This window comes from Silene latifolia, chromosome 2 (assembly GCF_048544455.1).
Source record: "Silene latifolia isolate original U9 population chromosome 2, ASM4854445v1, whole genome shotgun sequence".
Taxonomy (NCBI): Eukaryota; Viridiplantae; Streptophyta; class Magnoliopsida; order Caryophyllales; family Caryophyllaceae; genus Silene; species Silene latifolia.
Window position 1 is genome coordinate 14,638,540 of NC_133527.1, and position 23,128 is coordinate 14,661,667.

At 38.3% G+C, this 23,128-nt stretch overlaps 2 protein-coding genes and 1 long non-coding RNA gene across 10 annotated transcripts; all 3 read right to left on the reverse strand.

Annotated features, from left to right (window-relative positions):
* Nucleotides 1-1,662: 1,662 nt before the first annotated feature.
* Nucleotides 1,663-12,860, reverse strand: LOC141642340 (uncharacterized). Of its 8 annotated transcripts, XR_012543245.1 has the most exons (7): nucleotides 12,777-12,860; nucleotides 12,233-12,368; nucleotides 7,484-7,661; nucleotides 7,282-7,354; nucleotides 7,030-7,093; nucleotides 3,645-3,682; nucleotides 1,663-2,001 (listed from the first exon to the last, which is right to left on the reverse strand). It is a non-coding gene; the product is annotated as an uncharacterized LOC141642340 (long non-coding RNA). The 8 variants fall into 8 exon arrangements; XR_012543248.1 differs by lacking the exon at nucleotides 12,777-12,860 and having other exon boundaries at nucleotides 7,484-7,618; nucleotides 12,233-12,478; XR_012543242.1 differs by lacking the exon at nucleotides 12,777-12,860 and having other exon boundaries at nucleotides 12,233-12,478.
* On the reverse strand, nucleotides 3,692-4,830 carry LOC141642339 (agamous-like MADS-box protein AGL80). The gene has a single exon (XM_074451120.1). The coding sequence runs from the start codon at nucleotides 4,828-4,830 to the stop codon at nucleotides 4,306-4,308; it is 525 nt and encodes a 174-aa protein (XP_074307221.1). The 3' UTR covers nucleotides 3,692-4,305.
* Nucleotides 12,861-17,533: 4,673 nt separating the features above from the next.
* Nucleotides 17,534-19,228, reverse strand: LOC141642341 (uncharacterized). Its single transcript, XM_074451121.1, has 2 exons — nucleotides 18,887-19,228; nucleotides 17,534-18,304 (listed from the first exon to the last, which is right to left on the reverse strand). Exons 1-2 carry the CDS (start codon nucleotides 18,980-18,982, stop codon nucleotides 17,873-17,875), a joined length of 528 nt encoding a protein of 175 aa, XP_074307222.1. The 5' UTR covers nucleotides 18,983-19,228; the 3' UTR covers nucleotides 17,534-17,872.
* Nucleotides 19,229-23,128: the final 3,900 nt, after the last annotated feature.

Here is a 23,128-nt window from a genome sequence, read left to right on the forward strand (position 1 = left end):
CATAGATCATTTGTTATTTTTGTGGTCAATTGAATTTATATTTTCGATTTTAATTTATTTAGCAATGATCTATTAAATTTGAGAGTCAATACTAAAGACCTAAAGTCATATACTCCCCTTATTACAAGATTATCGTAAAATGATAATATCTCACTCATACAGAGTCGGAATCTAATGTTCAAAAATGTGTTGAAAAGCTAAATTAGAGTGGAGTAAGGATCCTCTCCATTTCTTTTAAGAAATAGAGGTCCATTACTTCTCAATGGTCCGGATTAAAACTGAGCTTGATCGGATGGTTGTAGATTTATTTTAAAATAAAAAGGTAAATAAATAGGATTTGAATATATAATATAATAATGTTTTGTGAGAGGAAATGGAGAGAAAAGTAACGGAGAGGATCCATTTTAATTAGAGTGCTAAAATGTGGTAGAAGCAAGGATGACCGAATTCCCATGTTTACTAGTCGATTTCTGACCAGAAGTAGCAGCTTACTTTGGCGCAAATGGAAGAATTGATAACAATGTGAGCTTTGCCAGAAAATAGAGAAGGAAAGTTTAGTAAATAAGAACCCAATTGCTAAATGCCGTCAATTAGGTCAATTAGGCTGTGTTCTTTTGGACTTAATTTCAGCTCATTTCATTTCATTTCAGCTTTATTAAGTTCATTTCACTTCAGCTTGAAATGAGCTGATGTACACTATAATACGGTGGCATGTTTAACGTTAAGATTTATCCAGTCAATCAGTCATTAAGATCTATCTCTATCGGCTTCATTTGGCTTCTACTAGCCTAACTATCAGTCAAATAACGTCCGGTATCAATCAGATATTGCCATACTGGCCGAATATTGCCTATTTTTGGTAAACCTTTATATATAAAAAAAATAAAAGCGCGGAAAGTTAAAAAATGCTTACCATAACGACCAATATGTCATGTACCGCAGTACCGGCAATTTTTTAATACCATGAGCTCAATAGAGCTAGTGAAAATTGATGAACAATGAGCAGCTTTCTATATTTTCACTTAAATAACCGTCATACTTCCTCCGTCACAGTCAATAGTTTACATTTGCTTTATTTTTCCCTCACAAAATAAAACAAATGTAAATTATTTACTAGGACAGAGGGAATAGTTGATAGTAGTGATGCTAATTGTGCTTACATTCACAAGTATTAGCTTGGTCATCTTTATTCTATTTCATATGCGTCTGAGGATCCGCATAGCCCTCGATTTATAGGTTATTTAACCTTTTTTTTTATGGCAATGTTGGTGACTGGAGATAACTCTGTTCAATTATTCTTGGGGTGGGAGGGAGTAGGCGGTCTTGCTTCATAATCATATGGATCGAGTATTTGTTAATTCATTTTTGGTTTACACGACTTCAAACAGAAAGCAGCTATAAAAGCTATGCTAGTCAATCGAGTGGATGATTTTGGATTAGCTCTTGGGATTTCGGGTCGTTTCTCTCTTTCAAACAGTATACTTCTCTACCATTTTACAGAATACGGTTTTCTAATGCTTGTACATCTCAATTATCTTCAGACAGATAAAGCAGCTATAAAAATTAGATCTGGTGTTTGAGCTTAGTTCAGTTCGGCTAATTTAAAGCAACAGGAAACCTCATGTCCTCCTCCACATAAAAGGCATAAAAATAATGCAGCTAGTTCTCGACTATCTTCTAATTTTACATTTCGATTATTTGGGACGGTCAGAAGCAACAATACACAACCCTATTTGCAAAACAATAATCTTAATACAGGTCATTAATTTTGTAAATTCAATGCTTCAACCAAAATCAAAGACAGTTCAATCAGATTGAGATACACTTGAACTCCGGACAAGCTGCGTAAACATCAAAGATAAAGAATGCCAAAGTAAGGTTTAAAGTGTTACCTGAGTAGTAGAGAGCAGCTACTGAAACATGACACGGCATTAACACTAGCACATCGATCAATTGATGGAGAATCGATTTGGCTTAACAAGAGGTCGCAAGTTCAAGACCCTGAGAATGCACAATGTTAAAACTTGGTAGGGAATTGATTTATCATATAATCGTACCCAAATAAATTCCGTAGATACTATACTAAATCGGATGACTTGCAACAAACTTTAAATAACACTGCTGTTGGACAATGAACTCAAAAAAAACCAATAAACGAACAAGCGCTTATGTCAGGATGAAAATAGAGTGTCGAGGAACGAGATACACAGAGAAACAAATTAAACTTCTCCCATAAACAAGGATAATAGGCACTCGTCAACTTATAACGCACGTAACTAATCCAATAGCATACCAAATAAAGACTCAAACAAACCAAAGACAATACATATAAGTAAAATTAATAACTAAAATAACATAACTCGCAACAATTATACGTGTTGCGTTAGGGAAAATAAAAAACACTCTCTGGAACTGTGGAGTACAATAGCATGAAAACAAACATATAAGGAAATAGACGGTGCTGATAGTGAGGACGACCATCCTGTGCCGCAAATGGAGCACCCACATTGCCACCCCTGATCATCTGATTTCCAGCACCCCGATTCAGTGCTTCAGATTCCTCCAACACCTTGATCCGGTGCTCCACAGTCCTTGGTCAGGGCTAGTTTAGAATGCGGTAAAGAAATCACTTCTGATTTCCTACCGTTTTCAGAAACACAGATTATGAATATTCAGTTTTGATAACATATCAAACTGATTTTGTAATGACAGCAAATGATGGCGTACTATAAAAGAACGTTCCCGATATACAGTGAACTTGGCTGACATCTTTCCTCCTAAGGAGTGTAAGGACATTGGTGGCGTACTATAAAAGAACGTTACCGATATACAATGAACTTGGCTGATATCTTTCCTCCTAAGGACATTGGATAGGTAAGAAACAAGGGAGGAAAGAGTTCATCTATATCCACTTCCTGGAGACCGACTATGAGGACGTTATTTAGACGGGAAATTGATACTGCCAAAAAATTGCTGACTGTCGGAATAAATGAATTTTTTGAAATCGCCTCATTGCATCCACTGAGGTAATGTATGTTTAGTTAACATTATTCAGTATGATGAGAGGAAGCAACTAGATTAGCAAATAGGGCAGTATGATGAAAGTACCGACAGTAACGTAATGGATATGATGATCTCTTCTAACGCTTAATTACGTCTATTAAAATTTACGACATACTGTAAGAGAAAAAAGGGAAGTAATCTATGTTGCACAACATTCCCAGAAATCATGATTTGGACTCATCAAGATAAAAAAATTGAAAAAAATTCAGCAATTTTATGGTGAATCAGAATATGGGAAACCGTTACTAGCGGCAATCTTCCTTAACTAGTTTCCTCTTTCACATCAAAGAGATCATATCATGCGGCAGGCCTTTCATAAGAGAAGCTAAAACTAAAACGAAAGAGTTGCTGTCAGACAGTCGAGAATTTTTCACATTCTATGGTAAATGGCAAGTCTTGAATATCAATCAGAGCCTTTAGAGGTCGGGATGTGAACGACATTTTGATGGCAAATAACTTTAAATTTACGGCATAAAAGAAAAAAAAAAGAAAAGGAAGCCTATTTATGCTACTCGCAATGAGACAATGAATGAAAACAAGACAACAGCAGCAAAATGATCAGAAAAACCAGCATATCAAACCTCGACTAAACCGCTTGCTCAAATCAATCGGTTAGCACCTGCACAAATCAATGCATGAAGAACAACACAATCAATTCGTCAGCTAATTGTTCAAATCTCGACAATAAAACTCTAACTAACATCAAATCAGTAGAAATGCGGAATAGACCATTTAAATGGTATAAACCCAATCATGGTATTAAATCACAGTATCAGTTGCTATCACGCTGATGTACTATAATGTGGTGGCAGGTTTAATGTTCAGCTTTATCTGTCATTAAGCCGTATCTATCGAGATGAATAGTTTTCTATATGTTCACTTGAAAAACCGTCACACAACGGTATTATAATGCTTGTACATCTCAATTACTGCTATTATTAAATGAGGTGTTGAAAGTACGGTAAGACCGTTGTATGGCATGTAACGGTCTCATAAGATTAAAAAAAATGTTTCGCAAATATAAGATCATTTATGCATGTAACAACTCTTCAGAACAGGCTCGTCTAAGTAATTTTCAAATTTGTGGATGACATAAAACATAACTCGTTTATTAATTGAAAGAAAATAAAATGACAACTCTCAAACCGCAACTATTACTCTTGTTGCGTTAAACAAAGCAAAAGCACCTAAAATAACTGTGGTTTACAGCAGCATATCGAACCAAATATATAAATAAACAGGCTAGGCCTGTTGATAAGCATCAAGATTAGCAGCAGGAGCATTGCCAGCAGCAGCCTCCAGGAACCGAACACGGGGCTGCATACTCCGCTTCTTGTCCTCAATTACCCATATCAAGTCCGCTATATCATTATAGGGAACTTGTTGCACTGGTTTTCCACAAAGGAGGTCAACCATAACATTTCCCATTTCCATCTCACGGTTCCTGCTAAGAAGCCTAAGATATTTTTCCTTGGACTTTGTTACACTTCTCTTCAAGAAAGCCTCCTGGCTGAACTTCCTTTGTGCGTGCTCCATTTCTGGCTTGCTCTTGTACTCTAAAAGAATGCGAGCAGCTTCTGCGTGATTAGCGGGCCACACGAAAGGGGCCTCGTCATAGGGCCCGTACACTATAATACAGACGATGACACCACACAGTATTTGAAGTTCTTCGGCTTTTTTTAGAAGGCCCGCCACTCTTTTCTTGAAAGTTACTTTCCTGGCTGTGTTATTCTCGATGTACTGAAGCTTCACCTTTTGCCTGCCCATTTTGATTCAAGCTAAGTCGTGACTTGCGTTAACTATCAAATGGTCAGGCAGCAGTGAATTTCTTTTTGTCGAGTTGATGGTGTAAAGGGTTGATAGTACTTATTTATATAGGGCGGATCAGGAATGCGGAAAGAAAGCAATTCTGAACATTTACAGAAAAGGATTTATGCAGAATCGGTTTAGATAGCATATCTGAACTGATTTTGTAGAGACAGCAAATGATGGTTTATTTACTATAAGAGAACCATACGGAGATACTATGACCCTGGAGGATACATTTCCTTCTTAAGGATTTTCGGTAGGTATGAGGTAACATCAATTATCCACTGTCTCAAGATTGACTATAAGGAAGTTATTTTGGAAGTTATTTTGGACTGAGACTGATATTTACGCAAAATGCTGATTGTCGGGATAAATGTATGTTTAAGAAAATGCGTCCTTGCATCCTATAAGGCATTAAAGGGATGCTCCACGAGATGTTTTACAAGACCAGCAGAATTGCTATCAGAAAATGAAAAAATTTCACTATAGGGAAAGTTGAATGCAAAATAAAGGGTAGAGTGGGAATGTACTCGATATCCAGCGAATAATTAGGTTTGTTAAAATTAACGGCATTAGAAGAATAAAAAAGGAAACTGATTTGTGCTACTCAACAATCCCACGAATCTTAAATCTCTACCATCAAGACAAAGACGAGAAAATATTCAAAATTTCACACTTTACACGGTGAATCATTTTCTGAAAAACATTTAGGGTGTGTTTGGATTGAGGGATTTGGAGGGAAAAGAAAGGGAGGTAGAGTAGGGGATTTAAATTCCCTTGTTGATAGCAAATGAGGGTGGAGGGAAATGGAGGAGGGAGAGATTTGGAGGGATCCAATTTCCCTCCTCCAAGCCTAATCAAAATCTCTCCACAGTAGGCAAGATTTGGAGGAAAATTGTATCCAAACAATCACACTTCACTCCCCCTCCCCTTCCCTTCTCTCCTTCCCCCTCCCCTCCCTTTTCCTCCACTTTTGTTACCCAAACACACCCTTAGAGCTAACTGACGGACTTATGAGTTATGAGGAGTAATATACTTCAACATACTTGTATTCAAACAATCAGCACTTTGCACTGTATGTTTTGTTAGTAATAGTATTACAGTGAAGTACGATGAGAAGAAGCAACTAGACCGGAAGTTGGTAGATGAAAATTTATGAATGTCATTGAGAGGTTTAGAGGTCGGAATATGCTCGACATCCGGATAAAGAATTATTAGGTTCATTGAAATTTAAGGCAGTAGAGAAAGAAAAAGACGGAAGGAAGCTGAACTAAGTTACAGGAACATTCCCACGAATCATGGCTTGGTATCATTAAGATACGGGAGGGGGGAAATTTTAAAAACCTTGCATTAATCAGAATTTGAAGAACTTTTAGCAGCTTGGTGAGCCCTCTTTCGCATCTGAGAGATTCTAGCATGTCTTCTCATATGAGAATTGAGAAGCTAAAACTAAAAGAAGGCAGACTTTGGAATTCGTTCTACTAGTGAGTGTAATTTCAGTAAAGTAACATTTCCTACATTGGAGTGCAAACCATGCAAGAATACATGCTATTACAGAAGACGAAACAAAACATAGAAGTACTAATCAGCAAACGATAAACAAAGATTAAACCCCTAAACTTGCACACCTGTAAACAATCAGTCTTAACTCCCCTCATCAAGATGTAAGAAAAGAACAGTTCTCAAGTTCAAACTACAAACCGGCCAGAGAAGGAAAACAAGGTAATACCTACGTAATGCCGGGAATTTATAAATAAAGTAACGGACAAGCCTCAACATCAAATAAGGTCATACAATGAGAAATGCTTGCTTAAATTCACATGAAATGCAACATGCTTGTGCATGACTTGGGTTCAAAACGAGTCAAATTCGAACTGTTCAAAAGGTTCCTTGAGTTCACTCTCTACATTGGTTAACTCCTGATACAGTTCTACTTAAAATCACATAACCCAATAGAACATTTACGGGTAACTTATAGGATAGTGAACTGTAGGAAGCCCAAAAAAGAATTATCCACGGAAAGTGATCTGGGATAAGACTAGGAGAACAATTTACTATAATATCTAAATGCAACGAACACAAGATAGCAGCAGCCAAAGGATCAGAAAAACCAGCTACATTATTCAGTTCAAAGAGCAATAAAGAGATAGATCAAACCTTGATCGGAATAATGTTCTGCCCAACAAACATCTTGGCCTTCATACGATCAAAATTCTGTCAGCTGTATTGGCAACAAATCAATGCCAGAAGAACAAGACCATAATCAGTCAGCAATCTAGCTCAAATCTAGACAATGAAACCGATGCAATGAAGGCATAACCCTAGTATCTTAACGACTCTCGTCTATGGCAAGGTATATACAGTAAAAATAGAAACAACATAAAAGACGAGGATGTTACATATAATTACCTTAAAGGGACATGTTTGACTCCATCTCGACTCCTGCTTACTTCATTCCCCTTTTGGAGGTCAAAAATTTGCACTGCAATCATGACCACGAATTATGTAACTCACACTACTGGGTCACTGGTCACACAATTTTTTAACAAGTATCAGTGTTATATACAACGGAAATCTAATAGAGATTTCAGACAGATTAGCACAACAGTACCTCAAAAAGTTTCTCTTATGGAAAAAACTCTTGCAGGAAATGAAATAAACAAAAATTCTCTCCATGAAAACACATTTTCGTGATTTGATACAAGTAGACATGACCCGTTGCAGGAATCATCACTGATATTATCGCCTATTAAGCAGCAATCAGATACCGCGTAAACACAGATGAAAGTCTGAAATAGAAAGTTATAAAGAGTTACTGTACTATATTATGCTACAACAATGCATGCAGACTAATTCTTTCCTAACATGTTTTCTCATCGGTCTGTTAGTCTACTGGTACATAATAACATCTCCGCTAGTTTAGATTAGTCGGGGTTTAGCTTTAAGATGTACCACCAGGCACCAGTCACTAGACACGGAGGTACTTAAGCGGTTGAATCCCTGTGTAATTTATAGTGTAGATGCTCGTATATAAAATTGTATCCACCTAAATTAGTCTCGGATAAGACGATGATTTACTTTAAAATCTAAGGAAATAGTCCAATAGAGACACAAGTTATCTGCTGCCAAACAATCAGACAAAACAGCTACTGCATGTCTGCATGAAGCTCACTAAGTGTCACGGTCCGCTACTTTTGCCGGACCGTGGCGCGCACCCTTGCCCGTCTCAAGGCAAGATGCAAGCGACAAGGATCTTCGTACTAGTGAGGGATCGCCCACTAGCACGATACTCGGGTCTCGGGTCGGTGTGTGTCGGGAATCCTAGTCACGATTATCAAGTCCGACACACGCAAGCAATAAAAGTAAGCAATACGATTATTGAAAGCGAGCAACAAGCAACAACAAGCTTTTGGATGAGAAGCGGTTTTTCATTGACTAGCACCTCTCAAAGAGGCAAATTTGATTATTTGGTCCTGGTAGCAGGATACATTGAATTTACAAGTTTAGTTCAGAATAGCGATATACCTATTTATGGAAACCTATTCTAAAACTACTAAGAAAATACTTACTACAAATGTACAATGGAAGTGAAATTACATAAGCATAAAATAAATCTAAGGGTTCAAGTGTGCGGATCGTCACACTCTCCCCCACCTAATCTGTTGCCGCCCTCGGCAACACAAAAAATCTTGAATGGTGCTTTGGTGAGACATCCTCGGTGAGCTCGACCGTCCATGCGGTGTTGGGGATTGGCTTGTACCACTCGGCTCGGCTTGAATGTGCGCTTCGTCCCAAACAATGATCGGCCTCTTCGTCCCTTCAAGGATAGGTGGAGTTCCTTGACATAGAAGCCGCCGAACATCATGTTCTCCAAGTCCACCACGTGCTCCTTGTCTCTCGGGAACGCCCACTTTGCCGCCGTTGAAAAGTGCTCTCTCGGGCTTTCTCAATCGGCTCCAACGGACCTTCACTTTGTCTCTCCTCACTTCAAAGACTGCATTCAAGGGAATGTGAGATCTCCAGACGCCGAATCAGCATTTCGGCGCGGCCCCCGATGGTACGAGGCCTTCTCTCTTGGGTCGACGGACGGACAAACCAGGACGTCGATTCAACACATCGACGCGCCCCCCTGATGGTACGAGGCCTTATCTCTTGGGTCGACCGACCCGCAAACCAGGACGTCGACTCAAAGACATCGACGCGGCCCCGATGGTACGAGGCCTACTTCTTTGGGCATCTCGACCCTCATTGTCTACTCCTCGGTGAGGGGGTAGACTCTTCTTTCGTCCCCCAGGCCACTTAGCATCGTAGTTAGCCTGGGTCTTGTTTCGCCTCGGCTCCACCGAACCTTTAGGCATTCTCCAAGGTCGCATCCCTTGTTTCGGCGTCGGTATCACCCTCATAGCCGAAATTCGATGTTGCCCCTTGTCTTTCGTCGCCGTCTCACCGTCTTCACTACGATAGACCCCATTAGTAGCATCGATCCGTCACTCGGTTTCAATACCACCAATGCTTTCTGAAAGAACTGCATCCCGAGTACTAACTTGAAGTCATCCAGCGGAACGGTGGTGAAGTCGAGCTCCCCGCCCACTCACCCACTTGGACCGCGACCTTCTTAGCCACTCCTGGACGCGTCTCATTTTCCCATCGACGGCTTCAGGCAAATTTGTTAGCATCCCGCAAAACTAGCCCCAACCGATCGCCTTCTTCTTTCAGAACAAAGTTGTGGGAGGCACCCGAGTCGATCAAAGCTCGTGCGTGCTTCCCATTCACCATCATGTCCACGCATACGAGCCCGTTGGATGTCTTGGCGGAGGAATCTTCGTATTTCCCCATCGCTACCGATCCGTTGGAGTGAGCCCATCTCGTGGTTGGTCTTCATCATCACTCGAGTCTTCGTTACACTCTTGGTGATAGACGGCCAACGCCCCATCAAGACGTTCTTGAGCCCCTTTCGGCATCTTCTTGAACATGGCATTGAACTCCGCTTGGTTCGGACAATCGGCCATCTTATGAGGACCCTTGCACACAAAACACGCGAACGGTCTCTTCGTTGTGGAAGCAGTAGAGTTTCCCGCCTTCGAAGACGAGCTTGAGGGCGAGTTTTTAGGGCTCGCCGATTGGGCTTGACTTCTCTTGCGCGGAAACGACTGTTCCCAATCGAAATGGCGCTATTTTGTGGCCTTTGTCCATTATACCCACTTTGTGACGTACCAGCATTCCCCGTTGGTGCCACAACTCTTGGTGCCTCTCGCTCCCCGTGAAAGTCGAGTAGGCGCTCCGCAGCCGATATGGCCAAGACGAGTTTTGGGATTACGCCTCGCGACCTCTGTTGTGCCCACCTCTTCAACCCGTCAATGAATTCGAATGTCCTATCCGTCTCGGACATTTCGCTAATCTCGAGCATGCACGCTGAGAATTCCCTCACATATTCCCGGATTGATTTGGTGTGCTTGATTTCCTTCAACTTCTTCCGAGCAACAAACTCCGTGTTCTCGGGGTAGAAGTGATCCTTCAAGATCTTCTTGAAGTCGGCCCACGATGTCACCGTAATCGTGCCCGCATCGATTTCCTTGTACCTAGCCCTCCACCACATCTTGGCATCGTCGACTAGATACATGCTTGCCGTGACAACTTCCGCGTCTTCGTCGAGCCCACTTACTCGGAAGTATTGCTCCATATCGAAGATAAAGTTATCCACCGCTTTCGAATCCCTCGCCCCATCGTAGGCACGAGGTGGAGGTGCCTTCACCTTATGGCTCCCCACAGATTTCCCGTCATTGGCCACCGCTTTCACGAGCGTGGCGGAAGTGTTCTCTAACATCTCGATCTTTCGATGCAGATGATTGATCTCTTCCTCCCGATCGTCGGGGATCGCACCACTGATTGCTTGGATGCGGGTGTCCATCCCGTCCACCTTCGTCTCAAGGTCACAAACCGTCTTTTGCAACTCCTCGAGGCTCGCAGCCATCCGCATAACGATGCTCTCGAGTTTGGGAAGCTTGACGTCGATTGTGTCCATTAAGGCATCCACTCGGTCCTCGATTGTTTCGCCCATTTTCTCGATCTCGATGAACAAATGCGGCTTGCAGAAACCCGTCCGAAGACCGGGCTCTGATACCAAATGTCACGGTCCGCTACTTTTGCCGGACCGTGGCGCGCACCCTTGCCCGTCTCAAGGCAAGATGCAAGCGACAAGGATCTTCGTACTAGTGAGGGATCGCCCACTAGCACGATACTCGGGTCTCGGGTCGGTGTGTGTCGGGAATCCTAGTCACGATTATCAAGTCCGACACACGCAAGCAATAAAAGTAAGCAATACGATTATTGAAAGCGAGCAACAAGCAACAACAAGCTTTTGGATGAGAAGCGGTTTTTCATTGACTAGCACCTCTCAAAGAGGCAAATTTGATTATTTGGTCCTGGTAGCAGGATACATTGAATTTACAAGTTTAGTTCAGAATAGCGATATACCTATTTATGGAAACCTATTCTAAAACTACTAAGAAAATACTTACTACAAATGTACAATGGAAGTGAAATTACATAAGCATAAAATAAATCTAAGGGTTCAAGTGTGCGGATCGTCACACTAAGGCTCCGTCCATGTCATTTGTTTACCTTTACTTTTAGCACAATGACTAAGGAAAGGGGTGGGGACCATTCAAGGGTAATGTAATTCGATAACAAATGGACAATAATGAAATTGGGTTGATCAAATAACTCATTAGAGACATGCCTAATATAGAAAGGTAAACAAATGAATGAAATACTCTAAAATGAAAATGGGTAAACAAATGACAGGGACGGAGGGAGTATTAAACCTTGATAGAACTACTACTTCCTTCGTCCCGATCATTAATTTACCTTTTTATATTCTTTGTAAGGGGGTATTTCAATCAAAGGTAAACAAATGATTAGGACAGAAGGATATCATAACCCTCACAAAATCCAAGTTACCTTTTTATATTCTTTGTAAGGGGGTATTTCAATCAAACGTAAACAAATGATTAGGACAGAGCGATATCATAACCCTCAAAAAATCCAAGTTCATCCGCTGCATCTGCAGCAAAGCGGTGGAGGACTTTAGTCATGTCGGGAAGGGGCCTGAGTCCTGACTCCCGCTAAATTTTGAAGTCCATATACATTTCTATGAAGAAAAGAAATAAGCATTTACCACCACTTGACTCGAGTCGTGGTTGAGGGTAAGTATTCGCGCATAAGATTAAGATTAAGTGTGCGAATTTTGGACTCGTACTATTTATTTCAAAATCCGTCACTGGATAGACGACCGAGATGGCATTAAACCCAACAGTGATCTCATTAATTGTAAATCGCAAGTGAAATGGTGAATATTTACCTTTAAATGACAAATCCAAGGGTACTGGTATTGCATGCATCACCATCACAGCATCACTCTGTATTCATCAACCCCATAGTAGCTGCTGTTAGTAGGACGGCATTCTCAATTCTCGAAGATCAATTTCAAGAAAAAACTGTCCAAAAAAGAAACTTTCGTCACAAAATATGAGGGTATGGTATATGAGTATATCAGAAAATAAACATTGCGAAATATGGAGTCAGGAATCGGAGGTGTCAGGTGATCCGATTGGGCTGACCCAAGGCTCAAAAGTGATCCAAATTGCCTGACCTGAATATAACACAATAATTGAATTGACTCGAGCCGACCGAATCTTGATTGACCCGACTTGAGATGACCCGACCCAAAATCTATGATCCATAATTAACCCGATTTGAAATAATACGAAGTCTATATTATCATTATCTTGAAACGACGATTCTAAATATTGGCATCTATTTATGTATTTAATAGTACAACTTTTGTTTGAAATGTATGTTTAGAGACCGGAATAAGGATGATTTTATGTAAACAAGGTACTCACTAGGGTGGCCAAAGCTCAGGGCTAGCCCGGCCCACCTGCGCCCACCCCGCCAGTCGCACCCTTTTTGCCTAGCCCATGTCATGCTTAGTCTGACCCATCCTCCACTATGGGTTTCCCGGGTCCAGCATATCATATCCGGCCCGCTCCTAACCGCCTAAACCATGACCCGTCCTCAACCCGCTCCTATAAGGCTATAACCTACCTCGGGACGGTTCTGGGTCCACCTATACCAGGGCCGGCCTGACGCATCCCCCTACCACGGCTGTGTCCGGGTCCAGCATCTCTAGCCCGCCCCGCCCTTGACCCGCCCAACCCAAGTCTGTCCGCCCGTTTAACCACCCCTAATACTCTAAAATTTGCAGAAAGGAAATACTCCACTCCTAAACTCCTAGTAGAAGATCACCACCCAATAGACTGGATTATACACCTGAAATATTTAACATGGCCCATATGCAAAACCCAGTTGCCATCGGCCCAAAAAAACCTGCTAGGAATTGAGCCCACGTGAGAAAAATGAAGAAGGCTACATCATAATCATATAGTCAATAGATGAATTGTTTACATGGTGTTTAAAAGTATAGACCCATTTCACCATTTGTATGAGCTCTAGTTGGATTACGAGGCTCTTGAGAAGAGATTACCGAAGCAACCGCCTTCAATTGAGTTATTTTACTTTATCTCACTTTAGGCCATGTTTGGTAAACAGCGGATTAATTTTAATATAAGCAGATTGCAAAAACAGATTATAAATGGCAGATTTTATCAGAAGGTTTGACTAGCATATTATAATTAGCAGAATTAATTTGAGTGTTTGGTAATTGGCAGATTACGATTAGTAGATTGTTAGTTTTCTTTGTAAAATGGAGAAAAATTTCCTATTTTACAATATGCTGGGATAAGCAGCATATTGTAAAACAACATATTCAATATGTTGTTTACCAAACACTAAAATTAGCATATTGATTGGTCAAACATGCTAAAACCCTTAAATATGCTAAAAATTGGCCAATATGCCATTTACCAAACAACGCCTTAGTTTACTTCATCTCCATACAGTTTAGTTTAGTTTAACTTACTTGGCTTAGCTATGCTAAACTTGCCTCTATAACTCAGCATCATTCAATCTAGTCGCTCAACTTTGTCAATTTTTGTTCAGTTTAGTTTCATTCAACTCAATTTAATTAGTTCAATTCAACTACTTTTAGTAAAAAAGAACGTGATCTAAATTCAATAGTCGGACTATCTACAACATGCTCGTGAAAGGGGATAACTAGGCGGTGGAGGTGTATTTGGATATAAAAATAAAAGGGAAAGAGAAGAGAAAAGAAGAGACGTGAGAAGTTGAGAACTGAGAAGGGGAGGCGAAATGAAATGAAGGAAGATAAAACTACAGAAAATCTTCCAGTTCAAAATTTCTCGAATGAACAACATACATGAATACCGCGAGGTACTCACAATTACCATTCAATCACTAACCCTGTTACAAATCAACTTGATAGAAACACATGTAGAAGTACAACTTTGACACAAAATAAAACTAACTCTTACAATTAAAAAACATATGCAAATGTCAACTAGTTTAGGCGTTTAGCTGGTAAAGTCATGAGCGACTAAGAGCTGATGTTTATGAAATGAGTTCAAATCTCGTAAGCATTAAAATCGTCGTATTGATAAATAAAACGACATTGTAAATTTGTAATAGCTTGTTCTACAACTTCTATTCCAACCATTTATTGGATTCTGATGGAATTCACCTTCTTGGAAACAACATACTCAGTCAAAATAAAGGGGAAAATGTTCACTGGCTAGTTCTGCATCAATTAAAAGAACACCCACTAATCCGATTGTATAGATAGAAATATATTTCAACACGGACATCGTCAATCCAAAAACATTTTGGCAAAAAAATTGGGGAAGATGATATTTTGAAAATTGTATATGTAGTTGATTCATATGTGGGGTGGAGTAAAAGAACAGGTATTCCTAATCCGATTTTGATTTTTTTTTTAAAGAAGAAAAAAAGAGTCGATTAAAAAATAATTTATTGTTAGATGGCTTTTAGTCGATGTTTACATGACATTTATAATCCTATGTGGCTTTTAGTCGATGTCTACGTGACATTTAATAGGTGTTTCAAGTAGTCTTTTAATAAAATTTTATAAATTAGAGTGACATGCGGATTAAGAGGTGGCATTGGAAATGCATATGTGGCTTTTTCTTATCCTACGTGGCCTTTTTGAGTTAGCCTTTTAATAATATTTTATAGATTCAACTACTTTCAGTAAAAAAAAACAAGGCCTAAATCCAATAGTTGGACTATCTACAACGTGCTCGTGAAAGGCGATAACTAGGCGGAGGAGGTGTATTTGGATATAAAAATAAAAGGGAAAGAGAGGAGAAAAGAAGAGACACGAGAAAGGGAGGCGAAATGAAATGAAGGGAGATAAAACTAAAGAAAATCTTCCAGTTCAAAATTTCCGACTCAACCATATTCTCATAACCAAAATTTCTCGAATGAACAACATACATGAATACTACGAGGTACTTACAATTACCATTCAATCACTAACCATGTTACAAATCAACTTGATAGAAACACATGTAGAAGTACAACTTTGACACAAAATAAAACTCAACTTTTACAATTAAAAAACATATGCAAATGTCAACTAGTTTAGGCGTTAGCTGGTAAAGTCATGAGCGACTGAGAACTGATGTTTATGACATGAGTTCAAATCCCGTCAGCATTAAAATCGTCGTATTGATAAATAAAATGTCACTGTAAGACCATGCCCAAGCAAGGTCACCAACTGGGTCGTGACTTTGTTGGGTCATGCTAATGACGATAATTAGGGAGTATTAAGGTGCTAATTTGGTGACCTTGAATAACTCAAGGTCACCTGGTGACCCCGGAGAAGAATTGGTGACATTGGTGGTGACCTTGTATGTGGCATCATTTGGTTGGTTGCTGGACATAGATGAAAGAGAGAAAAAAAGGACGCCTGCAAAATCTGTAATTTTGCACAACACTCCTCCATTCTCCTGCCAAAAAAAGAGATAATTTTAATATGTAAAATTAGGATTACATACCATAGCAAGAAAAAATAAAATACAAGCATATTTTTTTAGAGTCACTTTTAAAATTACTTATTGAACAAACTCAGTTATGACTGATTTTGGAACTTTTTTTTTTAGCGAAAAAACACAAATAAATGACTGATTTTGATTGTGAGCCAAATAAATCTGATCAATCTCGCAACAATGTAAGTCGATTTATTGATCCCGCATCAATCTCGCAACAATATAAGTCTGATTATTAACTATTAATCATCAATCTCGCAACAACTATGTAAATGTAACAAGATTTGGATTATTAATTTTCATTCATCGCAACAACTATGTAAATCTCGCATCAATTCCAACAATGTAAATGTAACAAGTAAACGATTTAACAAGATTTCGATTAATAATCAGAAAATAAATCAGAAAACGGGATGAATGAAAACGATTTAACAAGAATTTACCTCCATGAATGAAATCGGGATGGATGAAATCGATGAAATCCCCAATCAGAAAACCAATCGAAATAAAACCCAAATTTATGAATCATATAGCAATTTATGAATGAAATTTATGAATGATATAGCAATGAATGTTCAGTCCGTCTTGCTTCAGACCGCAAGATACGTTTGAAACAATAAGACCTCTCACAAGTGGAAATCACATGGGTGGTGGGACACCCCATGTGCTTTCCCATTCACTTCCTAAATGGGTATTTTGTGAGAGGAAACGGTCCGTCTTATTATTTCAGACGGATCTTGCGGTCTGAAATAAGAATTTGTGATGAATGTTATATGAATGGGATTTTTGGGGTTTTTTTGGGTTTAGAGTGTTGATTGGGATGAATGTGTATGGATAGATGGTTGGTGAGATGAAGGATGATATGAGTGTGTGGATAGAGATGAATGCTGATATTTTGTGGTATTTTTCTTTTTTTTTTTTTTTCTTTTTTTTTTAAATAAAAAGTTGTATTTTTCTGAAAGGGTTGAGTGGTTAATGAGTTTGGTTGAAATATTTTGTAAATCGTCAACTAATATTCTAAATACGATCACCAATATAATCGACATATCGTCATTATAACTAATAATAGCGTCAACTAATATTTTGTAAATCGTCAACTCATGTTTTCGATAAAGTTTATTGCCAATAATTTTTTTAATTTATAAAATAAAATTAATTTTGAGTAGAATTTATTTTAAAAATGAATAGAATAACTTTGTTGGAGTATTAAATAATAATTGTAAAAATAAGAGAGAGATTTGGTGGGGTAGTGAATGTGGTAAATGATTGGAAAGGTTGGAAAGTGGAAAAATGATTGAGTTGGTGACCTAGGTCGTGACCTTCTGCTTGAGAGGGTGGAAGTTGATCAAGATTAATAAGGTGCAATTAAGAGGAAAAATTTTGGTGACCCGATTAAGGCGACCTTCTGCTTGGGGATGGTCTAATAGCTTGTTCTACAACTTCTATTCCACCGATTTCTTGGATTCTGATGGAATTCACCTTCTTGGAAACAACATACCTCAGTCAAAATAAAGGGAACAAAGTTCACTGGCTAGTTCTGCATCAATTAAAAGAACACCCACTAATACAACTTTGCACAAAGTATATCTTTGTGCTTAAATGCACCCTCAAAAAATTTCTTTAAAAACAGAAATTTAACCAACTTTTCTTATTAGTCCTAACTAATCACTTTCAATAAAAAGACGAGCTAATCTTTTCACTAACAACCAGTCTTGTTTAAAACTGCATAAACTTATAAGTTACAACAGAGTCACTATAACCATAATTAAATAAGTTACATGACATGAAAAAAAGGCCGATCTAAACTTAAAAGACGGTCTCAAACCCACCCAATAAAACAAATTTGCACAAAGTATATCTCTATGCAAAAATTGCACCTTAAAAAATAAAAAGTTTAACCCAACAACTTTAGTTATTTTAGACCTAACTAAAATCACCCCCACTACAAATCACACTTAAAAAATCAAGATCCCTTTTTCACCAAAAGGACAAAAGAGTCTTTTTCACATCCTGAATTAAGTGACTAAATAAATAGGCATAGGAGTAGAAGAGATCACATGGGAAGGCTCCATGTTGAGATCTTTAAGACTAATATATGGAATGTCCAAATCACCCTTCCTACTTGGAGTCAAAGTACCAGCAAGTGGACCGGAGGTAGGCCGGCTAGTGGACCGGTATGGTGTGGTTGACCCACTTAGGCTCTCAGTTACGTAAATCGGTCCGGAGATGGACTGGTTGAGGTTGTGGTTGTGGTATTCGAGTGGGCTGGGCCGTTGGTGTTGGGCTGCCCATTTGGTTTTGAAGAAGACGACCGCGTTCTTCCACCACCAACGACGTTTTTTGTTCTTCTTTTGATCGTCTTTTGAGATTGGTTTTTGGAGTTTGAAGTGTAGTGTGTCGATTGATCGAGTTGTTTCTCTTTTGTGCTTCCTTGCTTCTTCTAATACCTTTCATTTTGTTCAATCGTCAAAGTTAGTTAAATCATACGAGTATTAATTAAAAATAAATAAATGATTGGACGAAGCGAGTAACATTATCTGGACGTACTGAATCAAAATGAACTAAATAACTGAAAAAACTAAACTAAGTTTAAAAGAATAGGTTCCTAGTATGCTGTATAGTCTATGATATCAAAAAAATTCTTGTGTACACCCCGTTAATTCATCAAATAAAATATTATAAAAACTTAGGTATAAGGAGTACGGTCTTCCAGAGGATCAGGAATTTTTCATGATATTTATAAAAGTATCTTTGATTAAAATCGTTCATAGGAAATAAAAGATGTAAGGCAATGATCGGCACGGAGGGAGTACAATACCAAGTGAGCTACCTCGATTAATGGTCACAACAAATATGATTGTATTTTTATAAAATTTACGATTTTTTCATGACTCTACTCTCTAGTACTAATACATGGAAGGTCAAATTCATAGTAAAGATTTAGAAATAAATATTGCAAAATTGCCTAAAGATTTATAGTAGTTATACTAGCAAAACAATTAAAGTACAACATGCAATATATATCTTACCTGAAAGTAATCAATTTGCGGATCGAACCCGTAATCGCTAAAATGTTGAGGTTCGAACATGGGAAATACAGGTAATTTGGTAGTTGACATACTCATCAAATATTTGATCTCCTTGAGATAGATGTAGTAGTAGTAGTAGTACAATTTGAGATTTTAGTTAGGTGAAGAGAAAAGAGTGAGATTGAAGGGTGAGTGAGTGCAGTATTTGAGCAGAGGGAGTGTGAACGCTTTTGCAGGAAGGAAAGTGTGGTATGTTGGGAGTTGGTTAACAAGATTTTGCGTCAGATTGGCTGCTTTTGAATAATAATAACGGTAAGATGTTAGATGTGTGTATTATTATCTAACCTGACTTGTTCACATCATCCAATGTTGTTGTCTACTTAAATAATGTATCTAAACAAATAGAAAAAAACAATTTATACAGCATAAATACTAGCGGAAGACGGTCTTACATAAGTTTACTGATAAACGGATTACATAATACTTCATTTGTCTCAATGATTGGTAATTTGATCCTCCACATAGTCTATTATTCACTTGTCGCTTAATAATATCACCCACAAATGGACCCTTCTTTTTTTAGGTCTTGTGCCAAACACAAATACACCTTAGACGGACACCATCCGTCTAAAGTTTTAGACGGGTCAAATATCAGATCACTTTCATAATAAGACAAACAACAAGTGAGATGTCACCACTTTGTCTTATTATGTAAGTGGTGACTAGAGATGGCAATGGATCCTGGACCCTATCCAGATCCGTGGATCCGGACCCTGATGGGTAGGATATGGATCCTAATTTTTCGGACCCCGTGGATATGGGTTGGATATGGATCCACTTATTTGAAAATGGATCTGGAAAATTTGGATCCGCCCGATATGGGTCGGATATGGATCCAACGTTGGGGTGGCGGATATGGATCTGGATCCTATCGGACCCTACCCAGATCCGGTCCATTGTCATCCCTACTAACATTACACAAACACAGTACACAAGTTGTAAGTTAGAGATGGCAACGGATCCTGGACCCTATCCAGATCCGCGGATCCGGACCCTGATGGGTAGGATATGGGTCCTAATTTTTCGGACCCCGTGGATATGGGTTGGATATGGATCCACTTATTTGAAAATGGATCTGGATATTGATCTGAAAAATTTGGATCCACTGGATATGGGTCGGATATGGATCCAACGTTGGTGTGGCGGATATGGATCTGGATCCTATCGGACCCTATCCATATTCGCTCCATTGCCATCCCTAGTGGTGACACATTTGATCCGTCTAAAGTGAGACTAATTGTGTGCCAAATCAAAGATTGAACAAATAACCGAGATGGAAAGTGTAACTATTTTCACAACGAATGAGATTGTATTTGGCTTAGTTTACACTATATTCTCCAATATCCAATCCAATCTTCTTATTCAATAGGTCTCCCAATATTCGTCACAACCTTGTGACGGGTTAAGTATCACCTACATGGGTAGATAAGATAAAAAGTAGAATGCATAGAAAATTACAAATGACTTGTCTTTATCCTCCCATGTGGTTTTATTTGACCCGTCTCAAGCTTATGACGGATATCAACCGTCATAAATGAGAATTTGTGCTTCTTATTCACAAATACTAGTATACTACTATACAACCAGTTGTATAATAAGCATTGTTCAACCCTATACATGCATTAATCTGAGCTTATGTGTAATTTTTCTGAGTTTGATAAGAGTTTATTTGTTTATGTTTAAGTGTGTGAGTTCAAAAACTTTATGACATAGCTCAAATTCTTTTAAACAAAACTCGAAAACTTTAGTACACAGCTCGGATTCTACATCATACAACTACATACAACAGGTTGTATAATCTACTCATTGCTTCTTGTTTGACTTTCCATTATCTCCAGAACAATAATTTGAGCATAATGTTCTATATTTGTGTATAATTATTTTGTTGAAAATAAAATTTTATGAAAAGTTTTGATATCAAATGCACATATATTAATGCCATATTATACTTTTTTTTCACTTTTTCTAATGTATTTAGGATTGAATTTTGTAAAAAGTTCGAATAAAAAGTCAAATGAGAATATTCGAATGGAAAGGAGGAAGTATTAGTATAAAATTGTCGTACAAAAGACTAACTGTCACTTACTCACTTATAAATATATATATTTGTAGACATAGCAGATTGTTAGGGTCTCAATATCAATTAAATTGTAATGTTACCCACCTATTGTAGATGAGTAGACATAGCAGATTGTTGTGGATGACTAAATTAGTTGGTAAAGTTACGAGGGTGATATTCATAAGCTGAGTTTGAACCATGTCATCACCTCCATGGTGTACGGGTGCATCTCATATGGAAAAGTAAGTCTCTCTTATAATGGGTATATTGTCACAAGTTTGTGACGGGTTAAGTATCACCCACGTGGATAAATAAGACAAAATCAGAGTACATAGTTACAAATAACTTATTTTTTATTGACCCGCTATAAATTTAAGATAGATATTGTCCGTAAATTTGTGCATATAGAAATGCAATTAACTACTGAATCAACAAAAGGGAAAAAATAACGGGACCTTACGTATAGCTGAAGAAGGGGTGGGTGAGGGACCCTGCAACATTCCCGTGAGATAAGTGGAAGCATGTGAGGGTAGTAAATTGTGACCTTGTTTAGTCAATTACCGGTATGTGTAGGTCTTCTCTTTTTTGGGTATGTGATTATTGTAACACAAAATCTCATTTGTGACGGCACGTATCCGTCACCTTAGAGTAACGGATACCATTTTCTCTCACAAATGACCCAAATAGAGGAGAGAGGGAAGCACATGGAGGTACCCCCACCTTGTCCCCCATATTCGTTTTGTGAGTGACATTACCCGTAACTTGCTCCGACCCGTCTTCAGCAAGACTAATTGTTATTGTAACTACTTGCAATTTGGTGAGACTTAGGGCATGCAATAGACAAACTCTAAATGAGGTTTGTCTAATGCCACATCACTCAACACACAAACCTCAATATAATAATAGACAAACCTATTAAATATAGATAAATCTCATAAAAGTATAATATATGGGGTCCACTATCATTCACAACCAAAAACACAAACTTGTATACAAAATTGTAACCATTCTCATTTATGAACTTCAACCCTCATTCCCAACAATAGAGATATTGGTCAACAAACCTCTAAAAAGTATACAAACCTTTGTTGACAAATCTCTATTGTTGATGCTCTTATAATAAGTACTTTTGTACTTCTAAGAAAAGCAAAATTTTGTTCAAGTAGAGAAGCAAAGCTTTAATCATCAAACTGTATTAGACCAGCCACATTTGAACGTCGGGGGCATGGTGATTCCATGTCTGTGTCTAGGGTTGAACACCCGATCCCGATAGAGATGGGGTGGTTCAACGCTTGTGTCTAATATTGGTTCCACACTTCCACATTTGGCCGTCTCGCCTTTTCCTTCCTTTTCTCTCAAATATTATTCGATTAGTTTAATTAGATTAGTCATTCGTTATTTCGATGAGTAATTCATTGTTTTGATAAAGTTACTACTGTCGTCCCGGTTATTAGTGATCTATTTTCATTTTGGGGTATTTCAATGAATAGTTATCTATTTCCTTATTTGGTCATTTTTTGTGGACATTTCTCATGTACATATGGGGTTATAGGTTTTGTATGGTCCAAATTCTAGGGCTGAGCAAAATATTCGCTTATCCAAAATAATCCGATATTCGATCCGTATTTGATCCGAATTTTTGGATATCCGATCCGAAAGTTAAGTTTGGATCGGATATCTGATCCGAAATCTTTGGTTTTGCTTTGGATATGGATATTAGAATTAAAACATTTGGATATCCGATCTGATCCGAAACTATAGTTTTCTAGTATAATTTCGTAAAAATACAGTTTTATCTGCTACAAAAACTTAATTAAAGTTTAAAATATTAGAGAAATATATAAGTGGTACTTAAATTTTATGTCAATATTATTGGAGTAAGAATATTAAAAATAATAATCATGTAAGACGATGAATATGATCATTTTTCAAACTTAATTTAAAGTAAATTCCGAAATATGGGTATCCGATGGATATCCGCATGCGATTCGATTATTTTGGATATCCGAAACATTTGGTTTGGATATGGATATCCAACTTCAGTAATTTTTAATATGGATACCCGATCCGAACTAGCACTTTGGATCAGATATCTGATCCGTGTTCTGCCCTAACAAATTCAC